This window comes from Sesamum indicum, linkage group LG8 (genome assembly GCF_000512975.1).
Source record: "Sesamum indicum cultivar Zhongzhi No. 13 linkage group LG8, S_indicum_v1.0, whole genome shotgun sequence".
Taxonomy (NCBI): Eukaryota; Viridiplantae; Streptophyta; class Magnoliopsida; order Lamiales; family Pedaliaceae; genus Sesamum; species Sesamum indicum.
In genome coordinates, this window is record NC_026152.1 from 9,671,687 (window position 1) to 9,684,858 (window position 13,172).

The 13,172-nt window shown below is 35.0% G+C and overlaps 1 protein-coding gene across 2 annotated transcripts in view; it reads right to left on the reverse strand.

Moving 5' to 3' along the window:
• Positions 9,906-13,172, reverse strand: part of LOC105168126 (nucleobase-ascorbate transporter 1) — a 12,570-nt gene continuing 9,303 nt past the window's right edge. Inside the window, exons 10-14 of one of the 2 annotated variants that reach the window (XM_011088074.2) lie at positions 11,764-11,822; positions 11,559-11,650; positions 11,109-11,186; positions 10,870-11,030; positions 9,906-10,399 (exon numbers count right to left, since the gene is read on the reverse strand). In XM_011088074.2, coding sequence (XP_011086376.1) covers positions 10,187-10,399; positions 10,870-11,030; positions 11,109-11,186; positions 11,559-11,650; positions 11,764-11,822 — 603 coding nt within the window. In that variant the 3' untranslated portion in view covers positions 9,906-10,186. The remainder of the gene's footprint in view (positions 10,400-10,869; positions 11,031-11,108; positions 11,187-11,558; positions 11,651-11,763; positions 11,823-13,172) is intronic. The other variant, XM_020695757.1, reaches the window with a different exon arrangement.

Below are 13,172 nucleotides of genomic sequence, written 5' to 3' on the forward strand. Positions count from 1 at the left end.
TCGTTAGAATCGTCTTGAAGAGACGAGTCTGATGGTGGTGGTCTGAGATTGAGATTCGATCGGACGGAGACGAATTGATGGCAAATATGTTCGGCGATCGTTGCTTGAGCCCACTCTCTATGATCGACGAAAACTCAAATTGAAGGTATGAAAATGTTCATGTTGAAGAGAGAATTCTAATGGTACTATTGGCCATTGGAAATTCATCCGGACAGCGTGGAAACTTAGAAACAAGTTTTCAACGAAAAGGGGCGAAATAGCAGATTTTCTTTCTTCTTTTTTTAATTTTTTAATTCATTTTAATTATATTAAAATATATTTTAGTTAATTAAGAATATTTAAATAATTATAATAATTAAATATTTATCTCTAATTTAATAATTATTGTAATTAAATATATATTTTAATTAATTAAAAATAATTTTAGATTTAATAATTAACAATTATAAAATTATTTGAATTTAAATATAATACAATTTAATATTAAATATTAAATACATTACATATAATTTAATATTTTAATTTAAATTTAATATAACAAAATTTAATACTTATTTTTAGGATTTGAAATGACAAAAGAAAGACACAAAACAAGCCAAAAAGCCCTTTGTATGTTATATAGACCCATAGAGGGGTATTTTACTCTAAATTATCATTAAATATGAACCTAAACTGTGAAAAATGACTACCAAACGCAGCAGACGCGCGTCTCTTCCACTTCCTATTAATTGTTAACAGAATGGGGGTTTTTGCTGACTAAAACAAAACAGGATGGGTTTTTTAACCTATTCTTCAAACATGGGGGTGTTTTTTGCGTCCTTTTGAAAACATAGGGCGGTTTCATGCATTTTGTCCCATTTTTATTCACTACAGTGATGTGCTATTCAAGAATGTGTGTTAGTAAAAGAGGATTAGGATTTCCTAAACATTTATGCCACATTATATAGTTGTTAGAGCTGACAGAAATCTCTTCAGCAGAGCAGCAGGATTGCTGAAGAGGAATGGCTGCAGGAAAGTAGTTGTTGTCCAAGTGATAAAGTTTCCCTACTTACTTGACTATGGCTAATGGCTCTTTAGTCATCAGGTCCTCCAAAACACATGCGAGGTGAGGAATGTGCAAGCAATTGGGTGGAATATACTAAGTTGTGAGACAGAGATTAAGTTGTGTTTAAAGCTAGGAATTAAAAGCACATATGTGAGAGTGAATGTGGATGATAAATTGATGTCTCCAAGGTGAGTGGCATAGGAGATACTATTGTTTGGAAAATGGATCTGTTAGGCTTATGTAGTGTTCTTAGTGAATTAAAAATGCTTGCATCACTACACATGTGATTGGGTGCACCACTGTCTACTATCCAGTTACTAGGACTCCCACTTGCAGCACACTCTCTTTGTGTTGATATACCTGTCATTTCAGTGTTTCTTGCAAAGTGAACCTTGACTGGATTTTGTGGTGCTCTAGATTGCATAATTTTCAAAGCCTCTAGTAGTTCAGACACAACGTCATCTCTTTGTGCATTCATCCTGTCCCCAGAACTCTATGCTTTAGTTGCAACAACGTAGGCCCTATTATTATTCATTCCTTATTTCTTTTGCTCATTGAGCTCTTTATACCACTTTGGAATTCCATGTAACTTAAAGTATGTCTCCCTATTGTGTCTAGATTGTCCACAATGTTCACAGGTCATTTCTCTTTTATCCATGAAATTCTTCTGCCTCATAGGTATCTTACTCCCTGCATTATATTTGAAATTTGTATTCCTGACATTCATTGCATTGTTTCTGCCAATGTAATTGTATTCCAGGCTCACTTGCCTTTGCCTTTCAACACGTAGTACCATTGAATAGGCCTTAAAGGATCCAAGAGTAAAATCTGACTCCTGATGTTATCACCCATAAGAAATTGCATTAGCTGGTTCGCTTCGATTTGATCTAGCTTTCTCTGTTGCAATTACAGGTGCATTTCCCACAAGAGCACATTGGTGGTGGCATCAAACAGACTAGTTCATCCCACAATTGTTTCTGTGATAAGCAGTGACACTATGATTCCCTTGAGTCATCGAACTGATTTACCATTGTATTCTGTACTATAGAGGTTCGTCACATTCTCCATATCTGTCCTCCAATTCCAACCAGAGTGCACGAGCAGATGTAGCATACAAGAATGCATTAACTATATCCTTCGTCATATTGCTTAATAGCCGCATTCGCACCACAGAGTCATCAATTCACCATAATTTCATTTCAACGGAACCTTCAGTAGGTTGTACACATGAGCCATCAATAAAACACAGCTTATCCTTAACTTCAAGTGCTATACGCATTGATCTACTCCATGTTAGCCAATTAGTTCCATTGAATGGAGCGGATATAATCACTAGACCAAAGTTGTCGTTCGATAGATTCCACGCAGCCACAAATTCAGCTTTGGTCCTTGTTTCTCTACTTGAAACATCAGGAAAAAGTTCGAGGTATTCGCCATAGGTATTACAAACCAAGCTATCTCGTTGGATCAAGATATATGTAATAAAAAATTAATTGTAGAACAATATATAGAGACCATCATGGTGATGGCTCTGATACCATGAAGAAATCTATAGTAGAAAAACCATGGAAATAACAAGAACAATATCGAGAGAAAAACTTCTGATCTCAATAATCTAAAAAGTTGAAAAATTACAGATACAAAGAAGAAAAAGATTTGCTTAAATAACATACAGAGCATAAAGTACCGCCTAACTGTTCTAACTAAATCTCAAGCTGAAAATAACTAAAAGAAACGTAAATACAAAAGGAAGGAAGAAAACGTTATGCTAAAACGCGATTTTAGCTGCATTGCTTTTCTTCTGGAAGATCTTCAACTGATGCTGGGTTAGACTCTTCTTCATGCCAACTGGGTTGCTGTGATTGGGAAATACAGAACTTCTTCATATAATTTAGCTAAAGATGTGGAAAGGAACTTGTTGTTTTTGGGGGGAATTAATTGGTCAATCCAATACTAGATCATCTCATATAAGTTGGAACTTTGTATGGCGCACAAAAGTCCTACATATAAGATCCGAGTTTTCTTGCAGAAACGCTATCCCAGTTCCCTACTTGTCAAAATCTGTTGAGGAGAAAGATTGTTGTACGGCCGAGGGGTTGCGGAAGATGCAATGCTGAAATAGAAGATGATATATCCATGCATTATTGCATTGTGATTTGTCTAGACAAACTAGGCTCTTTCTAACCTGCCTTGGAATGAACATAGTTCGACAGTGGGGAAACTCAATAGATTAGATTTCTTTTTCTGAAGCTAGGTACATATGAATTCCAAATATCAGTTGTAATTACGTTGGTGCTGTAGTAAAGTAGGAATAAATTTCTAATGGAGAACATTGCGCAAGGGTTTCCTCAAGTTGTCGCAGCAGGCTTTAGTCTACTTTGGTCTTATATTGATGCTCAATCCTCTTCTATTGTTATTCCTTCTATATATGTTGTAGAGGGTTTGTTTCTCCTTATTGTTTATATTGTGTATGTACTCTCATTGTCATGTCTTTGACCATCATGGTCTCTTTAGCAATGAAATGGAAGTGTGTTGTTTTAAAAAGAAAAGGCAATTTAAATCTTGTCTTGCCAACAACAAATGAAGGAAACACTATTGACTTGGTAATTCTAGAACAAATCTTGTGATTAAAAAAATAAATATCAATAAAATCATGAAGGACCAGCCGAATTATGCCACGTCATCAAGTAAATATAACAAAGTCTTAAATCCTATAATTATAAATAGGAGTGTCTTTTCAACAATTGAAGACACAATTCAAAATGCAAGTGAAAAAAATGAGCCAAGAAGAAGACAAGTGAAAACACAAAACTCAAAGCATAAAACATGATACAATTGAAGATACAAGTGAAGACACGAGCAGTTAAAGCAAGTTTGCTTCTCCTTCGGCCGCACGCTGTCGTGTGAATTCAATAACTCATGTCTCATGTGTGTGAGATTTTCACACACTTGCATTTCTACCACCAAATCAGCACATATCAAGCCTCACCGCCGCCGTTGCCACTCGCCAACCCTCCACCAACACCGCTACGAAAAATTTTTGGCATGTCTCCGACCACATGCACCAACAAACCGGTCGTCGTCCGACGACCATCACAGCCATGCCGGACGTATTTTGAGATTCCGTTCGACACGCCGCCAACACCACCGAAGCTGCTGAATTTTGCCAATTTTTTGCTTGTTTTTCGCTGACTACTTCTCTCTAAGATTCCTCTCACCGTCTCGTCAATTCGTGGGCCACCACTGGTATCAAGGCGATCATTTTCCCACAAACTATTGCTCGATTGACCAACTATTTGTTAGAATTGGTGACTCGAAAGCCAATTGGATTGGCGGTTTTGGAAACTATTTTAAAATTTTTATGAATGTGATATTATCTTGATGAATATAGTAAGCATCCATCTGCGGCACCATATGTTTATTGTGCTTACTATTTATGTTGAACGGTATTTTAACGTCATAATAAATGCCCACAAACCAATTGAATAACCTATTTAGTTGGGTTACGCATTAGATGACAGCTATAAAATCAACTTTTGAGGGTTGGTTTAAAACATTTCAAGTTGAGGATCTTGAGATTGGGTATCGAGAGTCCTATAGAGACTTGCACGAAGTAGTGCATTCATTGGATGAGTGCCATGTTTCATCGGCGACACATATAGGATGTCTATGCAATTTTAGTGGATTAGTCGACAGGGTTGTTAACTGGTTGAACTGACTCACGGAACCGTCATATGGAAGTCTTGGAGGCTTGGTCGGTATGACTTAAATTCCCGACTAATATAGGATTAATCCTTGGACTTGAGGAATCATAGCAATCGCATGCATATGATGGCTATATCTTGGATCTAGAGCGAGATAACTTTGTCGTCGATGTGGTCGTTATAAGTCTTGTCCAGTGTAATCGAAGTACGTAGTGAGAACGATGGATTCAAGATAGAATCCGTCCCCTATCAGTAATGATGGATATATCTCCTATGCGCTTTGAGATGGTTTCGACTCTCTAAGTCTATGGCCAAAGCGATTGGTCGAATGATAAATGATTTCCTTTGCCGATCAATAAAGTAAACGCATATCAAGTACTCAGCACAGTTGTCTGGTCCAGGATGGGAACTGACGTTCAATTCCATACCCTAAACTAAGGCCGGGAGATGGGCAACGGAAGGACCGTACTTGCATGGAACTCGTGAGCCTAAATGTTCACGTTAACATTCACCTAGTCTCTAGTGCCATGGATCGTTGCTAGACGGCTACCCATGGTGACGGGCGTTTTTAATTAATGGGTAATTGAAAATAATTAATTAAATTAGATTTAATGAATTATTTGTGCTGGATAGAAAATCCAAGTCTAGTTGAGGGTGAACCTAAAGAGTCACACACAAATCACTATGGAATTGGTGGAATTAATTTAGAATTAATTCGAGAACAAATGAATTAATTTAACTGGATTAAATTAATTCAAGGAGAATATATAAATGATTGGATCATTTATTTAATAATCCATTTGATGGATGACTCAAGATTAATTAAGTGGATTAATTAATTTTGAACTTAACACCTTTAAATCAATCGGATTAATTCATTAGGTTCGACTTAATTAATTGATTGGATCAATTAATTAGTATTTGGGTTTAGATTCATTTAATTGGATTAAATGAATCTTTGGACTTAGTTGGGCTAAAATTAATTTAATTAATTATTGTCCAATGAATTTTGGTTGGGCTTGATTTAATTTGATTATATCAAGCCCGGTGCATACTTGAAGTCCAAGCTCATTTGAGGGAGGTTGGAGCAAGTTAAGAAGGAGTTGAAATTCCTCACCATGATGGAGTGGTTATTTCATCATGGTTGAAGGTTATATGCATATGTGTGTATAGGTTGTCTTGGTGGCAAACTTGGTAGTTATTGAATTTTGAATTAAATTTTATGTAATATACAAAACTACAAAACATATAGAAACTAACCTATGACAAAAGCCACGAAATTCTGCTCCAATTAAATTACATGTGACTCTTTAGGTTCACTTTTTAACTAGACTTGGGCTAGTGTCCAACACTATTATTAATTATATCTAATTTAATTAACAATTCTTGATTATCCCTGAATCAAGAAAGCCCGTTGCCATAGGTGGCTGTCTAGCAACGGTCCATGGCACTAGAGGCCAGGTGAATATCCATGTGAACATTTAGGTTCTCGAGTCCATACAGGTTCAACCCTTCCGTCTACCGTCTCCTGGCCTTAGTCTAGGGTATGGAACTAGGTATCGGTTCTCATCCTGGACTAGGCTTCTATGCTTAATGAAACGTTACGCCAAGTTTCTCAACATCAGACCAAGTCTCCAAGGCTTCATATGACGATCCCTGCAAGTCAGTTCAGTTGATTCGACACCTAGTCAATCAACCTACTCTCAGTGCAAGTCTCTATAGGACTCTCGATGCCTATTCTCGAGGTCCTCGACTTAGAGCGTTTCAAACCCAACCTTTTGGCACTCGGTTTCATGACCGCCATCTAATGCGCGGTCCAACTGCACGGTTGTCAATTTGGTCTGTGGGTTTTGTTATGATGTTTAAATAAATGCAAACATGCATAATGAGCACAACAAAGTAGATGCCAAAATAGGCGAGTACTCATTTTATTCACTAAAATAATATTACATAGTATCAATTAATTGTCAGAATACATCTAGGCCAATCTAATTGGCTTTTTTATCATTTATTCTTACATTAGGCCTACTATTTCTATCTTCAAGGAAAGTCCTCCATAACTAGATACCGGTTGACAGCAGACTCAAATAAAAGGGCATTCCTCTATCATCTAGATGTGTTTGTTTCTTGAAGGAAGAGGAGAGTATCCCTCACCTTTTCCTTGATAACAAGGTTTCTCTAGAAGTCTAGAGCATCTTTGCCTCCAAGTTTCAACTCAGTATTCCAGTTACAAACAACTTTTTAATGATCCTTCAAGCCTAGAAAAGCAACATTTCTAATCAACCTCACATCAGAGATATTCTTCCTCCACTGATCATGTGGAACACTTGGATTTGCATGAATGCTTCCATATTTTGAGGGGGCTCCTTTCAAAGCTAATCGTCTTATGTCACAAACCCTCAATTATCTTCATCTTCTGGGTAAAGCCAATCTCATGAGAGCTATACACTAGAAAGGGGACAGACCTATTGCATCTCTTCTTAAAATTCCTGTTACCCAACATAAGATATCACCAGAATCTCAATCGTTAATTGGATTAAGCAAGATAGGTGATGGTTCAAATGAACACGGATAGTGCCTCAAAAGGAAATCCAGGGGTTGTAGGGGAAGGTGGTATCATCAGAAATTATCTTGCTCAGGCTGTCCTTGCATTTCAGGAGCATCTTGGCCTCATATCCAACACAGCAGCAGAATTGAAAGCTATCTATAGAGGTGTGAAATTGTGCATTGATAGCAACATTAAAATAATTTGGGTGGATACAGATGCCAACGTCGCCCTCAAACTCATTTCCTCTCCCCCCAAGGGCCTTGGCACCTTCAAAATCTGCTGCAACAAATTAAAAATCTTCTATCCCAAATTGAGTTCAAGATATCACACATCTTTAGCGAGGGTAACAAAGTGGCCGATTATTTTGCTAACCAAGCATGTTTCAATCGACATCTTACCATTCTATCCCCTGATAATATGACATGTATTCCTAAAGGTTTGATTAGACTTGACGCTTGTTCCTTCCCTGCTATTAGAATCAGAAGTACTAGTACCTTTAATTTCAGTTAAAACACTTTCTATGAAATTAGGGGTACTTCATTATTGATTGGTTCTTTGTTGATACTTGTTGTCCTATTTGAACCTTTTTTGTGTTGTTTATGTGATTTTACCTAGATGGATTCCTTTGAGGTTACTTATTTCGTATGGTTGATGTTGTGGAGAATGTTTCCCTCTGTTTTTGTTTGGATACCTTCTGGTTTTGTCACTTCATTCTGTTCTTGTTTATTTGGTCATTTGTTGTTGTAGCCAGTAGGTTTTTTGCAGGTTTTATGAACCCTTTTCACAAGTGTTATGTGATTCATGATGTGGTGGGATAATAAGAATTTTTTGACTCACCATAATTTTTCTATTACACCTATTAGTGTCTTTTGCTATAAGGGAGTAGTACTCACCACAGGTAGCTCTCCCCGCTTTAACTATTTTTTTGCGCATTTTAATATAGAAAAACTGGGACTTTGAAAAGCTCCCCCCACCTCTAGGTGGCTTTTTTTTAAAAAAAAAAGTGAAGACACGAGCAAAAAAACATTCAAAATGTTCGAAAAATCCTCTATACTGCAAATAAAGGAAAAGCCACGAAGTTCAAGGCAAAATTCAAGGCGTTTATTGTGGAAATAATACAAATCCAAAAGTTTGATTCGGAAACAAATTGAAAGACCCACGAATTAACATTTCAAGACACAAATCCACCTTGGCGAAAGACCAAAACTTCAATTTCACCAAAACATACCCAAAGTTCAAGTCAAAAATTCCAAGTTCATAGCATTTAATTTGAAAATAAGTAAAAAAATCCTCGAATTAGCGTGATCGAAGATCCAAGTCAACATTGGAGGAGATCAAAGCGTTAAGCTCCATCTTCAAAATGGTCAAATCAAAAATTGCTTTCTTGAAGTGAAGAATTAGAGGAGTCAACTAGAGATTTCACTTCTCTAATTCTTCACTTTAAGAAGGCGATTTTGATTTTGGCAACCTTGAAGGTGGAGCTTGATGCTTTGATCTCCTTCGATGTTGATTTGGATCTTCAATAATGTTAATTTGAGAATTTTTTGACTTGTTTCTAAACTAAACATTATGAACTTGGAATGCTTGATGTGAACTTGGAGTTTCTTCGTGGAGTTGGAGATTTGATCTTGCGCCAATGGGGATTTGTGCTCTGATAACGCTAATTCGCGGTATTTTGGCTTGTTCTCGAATCAAACATTGAAGTTTATTGATCTTTGTGACAAATGCCTTGATTTTTTGCCTTGAATAAAAGGGATCTTCCTTGATTTATGCTAGAGAAGATTTAGGGATTTCTTGAATGGCTTTTACTTATGTCTTCACTTGTATTTTTAATTGTGCATTGTTTTGTGTCTTGAGTTTTTCATTTGCGTTTTGAATTGTGTCTTGATTGGTGTCTTCAATTATTGAAAAAACACCCATATTTATAATTGTAGGGTGGAAAACTTTGCTATATTTACTTGATAACGTGGCACAATTTAATTGGTCATTTATGATTTGTTTGACATCTATTTCCTTAATCACAAGATGTGATCTAAAATATCAAATTATTGGTATTTGCTTCATTTGTTGGTAAGACAAAATTTAAATTACCTTAAATAATTTGATTATGCATACATGGTGATATAATTTTCCCATCAATTAATATTTTATTCTAAAAAAAATATAAAAATGATGGCAAAATATATACACATTAATATATAATTGACAATAAATTTCTACACCTGCAATTAAAAAAGAATAATGATTTGAGGATAATTCTAAAAAAAATTTATAAATTGATAGAAAAAATGCATGTGTTATGCATGTAGCAGGATTTCCCCATAATTTATGAATTTTCAACTAGAATTTTCCTCAAATTGCTGTTTTTATTTAATTGCAGGATTGAATTACCATAATTGATTTCAACAAAACCAAGATTGCAACTCTCCTATAAGTATAAGACTAAAATTAATATGTCAAAACCAACATCTCGATAGTATTATAAGTAATGTTCATTTAAGGACAAGAAAGTATAACAAAAAAATAATAATAATAATAATTAGGACAGAAAGAGTGAGAAAGAGAGGATGACAACGTCAAATTGTTGAGAGAGAAAAACACACACACACACACAAAAGATACCTTATTTTCCATTATCTCATCAAAGTTAAAGAAAGCCCTACAGCATTGATTAGAGGGTCCAGACTCCTTCCAGGTTCTTGACCCTCCCTCCAAAAAATTGAATGATTTTGAAGAAATGAACAATATTAGCCTGCACTAAGTTTAGTCACTTTTTCACATATATATATGTAGGAAATTTAGCCTCAATGAACTCAAATCTAACCATGTTAATTAGCTCAATAATTGTTTTCAAAATAAACCTAAGAAAAATAGCTTCATTTCAAACAGCTATGTTGGCGGGAAGAATCTGTTTAGGTTAAACGGCAACGTGTAGAATTCTTCGTTCCGGTTGTCGCCTCTGAACGTCCTGAACTTCACCCACCACGGCATCCCCCGGTCTTTCTTAGACTTCTCCACTTCTATTGTGTTGTCGAGGAAAACAGCGATGATCAACCCAACCGTGGGAGGGGACATGAATATGGTGTTCAAGAACGCGTTGAACTGCAAATGGGAAGGCATGAATTTAGAAAAAGAAGTCAATGTACATATATAGGTAATTTTGTGCAACAGCTATCAGTCTGAATCTTCTATTTCGAATCAATATTTCATCCTGTATTCAAGTTTACATAATATATTCTTTTTTTGAAATATACAGATGATGCAGATATTTGTACGTTTAATGTGCATATTTTACGTACACCAATTTAAAATAAAAGACTCATACCAGATAAATATGGTCTCTCTAATATTGCAAGACTATTAACCGGTCTGATGATAGACAAAATAATAAGAAAATAAATTTGGGTGGCATTTTTATTTTATGTGGTCGACTTTATGAAGGGCCACAAACGACCAAAAAGTATCCTATCGAATCATAAAAAGATTCTATCTATGTCGAGTGATCATAAAAGAAAAAGTATTTGAAAAAAAATCATTGACCTAACAAAGGCATTGAGGTTGAAGTACTTTACCCATCCAGCATTAGTGTGAACCAGTCCACGACGGGGAAGAACCCAATATTCGTCAAAAAATTGAGGAATCGAGATCCCAAGAAAGAGGGAAAGACCAGTAATAAAGAGGTTTCTCATGGAGTTCATATTAGTAAATTGAAGAAACGATAAACCGACAGATCCTGCATGCGAACAAACAAGCTATTACAGAAGTGAACTAAAATTTTGGAAAGAAAAACTTTGTACATGTAATATCATACCTACAAGGCCAAATAGGACACAGTATAATGCAGCAAATATCGGAAATGGTATAGATGCGAAAACGGCTCCAAATTTCCCTGCAATCCGTGTTAATTGAGTAGAAAAGAAAAAGAAGATCGTTAGTTGTGTTCAAATCCATAAATAAGTGCCTCGATGAGGACATAAGATCACTTAAACACCTGTTAATGTGATAGATGAGGATATCACAGAACAACTGGGATGAATTCTGCCCCAAATCATTTTCCAGACTCAAGGTATATGAATTTATCATATACTATACTATGAAACCAATCACTGTGCTTTTAATTATGGTGTTACACTCCACAAATATAATCTTCTCTTTTTCTTTTTCCTTCCACAGATGATTCTTGGCAGATATGATTAGATGAATAAAGTAGCAGTTTTTCTCCATCAGAAATGCAATGCATGGTGAGGCAACTGATACTGACCTAAGATAGAAAAGAAAATCATGAAGCCAGCGGAAATCTGAACAACTCTCCGGCTTCCAACTCGAGTTAGTCCAAGGAGCCCCACATTTTCCCTGAAAAAAATATCGCCAAATCATTTATCCAGTATAATTTTGTAAAGAGGAGTATCAAGATTTTACTATAAATCAAACAACAATGAATCGATTGCATGATAGTGATTACTCACACGGATACTGTAGAACCCGTGAGTGTCCCAAAAAGACCATCGAGCAAAATGCCTATCCCCTATCAAAGGAAAATGTAAATAACCACTTAGCGTTTTGCGAGAAAACATAATAACAGAAACAAAGTAAAGAAATACGAAACTATTAATAGCTCACCGTCATACCTAACGACGCTCAAAGTGGCCGACATGAAAATACAACAATATTCCACTTACATTTTTCATAACAGCATTTCAAACATATTTTTCCCATGTGGAAAGGACCACTTAATGTGAGATCGTTCCATAAGATTCCTTAATTTGCTTACAATAGTGCCAAACATCTAATGAGTTGATAGAAAACAAAAATATTAGAGCAAAAGCACAACAATTTCAGAATAAGCGCTTAAGTGAAATTAACAAATTTCTCAGTCAAGTACATGATAAATTAAGTGCAAGCCATTCATTCATTAAAATTAGACAAAAACAAAGAGAGAGTGTTAGCAACCACAAAACAAGAAGATAGATATAGAAAAATACATAAACTACAAGTTTAAATCATATTATGATACATAAACCACTCCATGGTTCCATCTCTTTTCTATGTGGATCATGAGGCGGGCAAGCTACTTTCTATTTACGTTTTCATGTAAGACATTTTCCATATATATATATATCAAATGAATACGGAGCACATTTAAAGGAAAGCTTTAAGGTAGTTAATTGATATTAAATTTTTGTTTTTCATAATCATTTTCTATGAAGCTTTTTTGGACCTTTCTCTCTTTGTTTCCATTATTTACTTACCAAATAATTAACCAAGTATTTAGTTTCCGTACTTGCAGTTTCAAATATTTAACGTGCAACAGATTGAAAGATATTAATAAATTATTTTCAATATATATAGATCCAAAACTAGCAGATAATACTTTGCATAAAAGTTGTTCTCTAGTATTAACAACATCTTAGCACTAATGTGCATTTGTTCAAAAACTAAATCAAAATGTTTTATTTTGATATCAATTAATACATATCCTATATACTTATCAAAATTAATGTATGTAGTAAACTCTTTGAATTTTAAAAATCATAAATGTTATGTTAGCCATCCAAATATCATTTTGTAAATTTTATTCTAATTTCTTAAATTACATATTCAAAACTATTTTTGCACAAATCCTTCTTTTTAGTGAATAAGTTTTAGATAAAGAGACGGTATCCTAAAATTTTATTTAACATGTATCCTAGAATAGTATTTAATCATTTTATTGATATCTAGATTTTCACAATTTTATAGAATACATTTACTTTTTCTTTATTTATCCTGAATTCTTTTTTCTTTGCAACTGTAACTTTTATCAAAATATATCTGAATTATGATTTTTTTTAGGTCATTTTATATTTTGGTGATGTAAACTTGGGCGGGGGGGGGG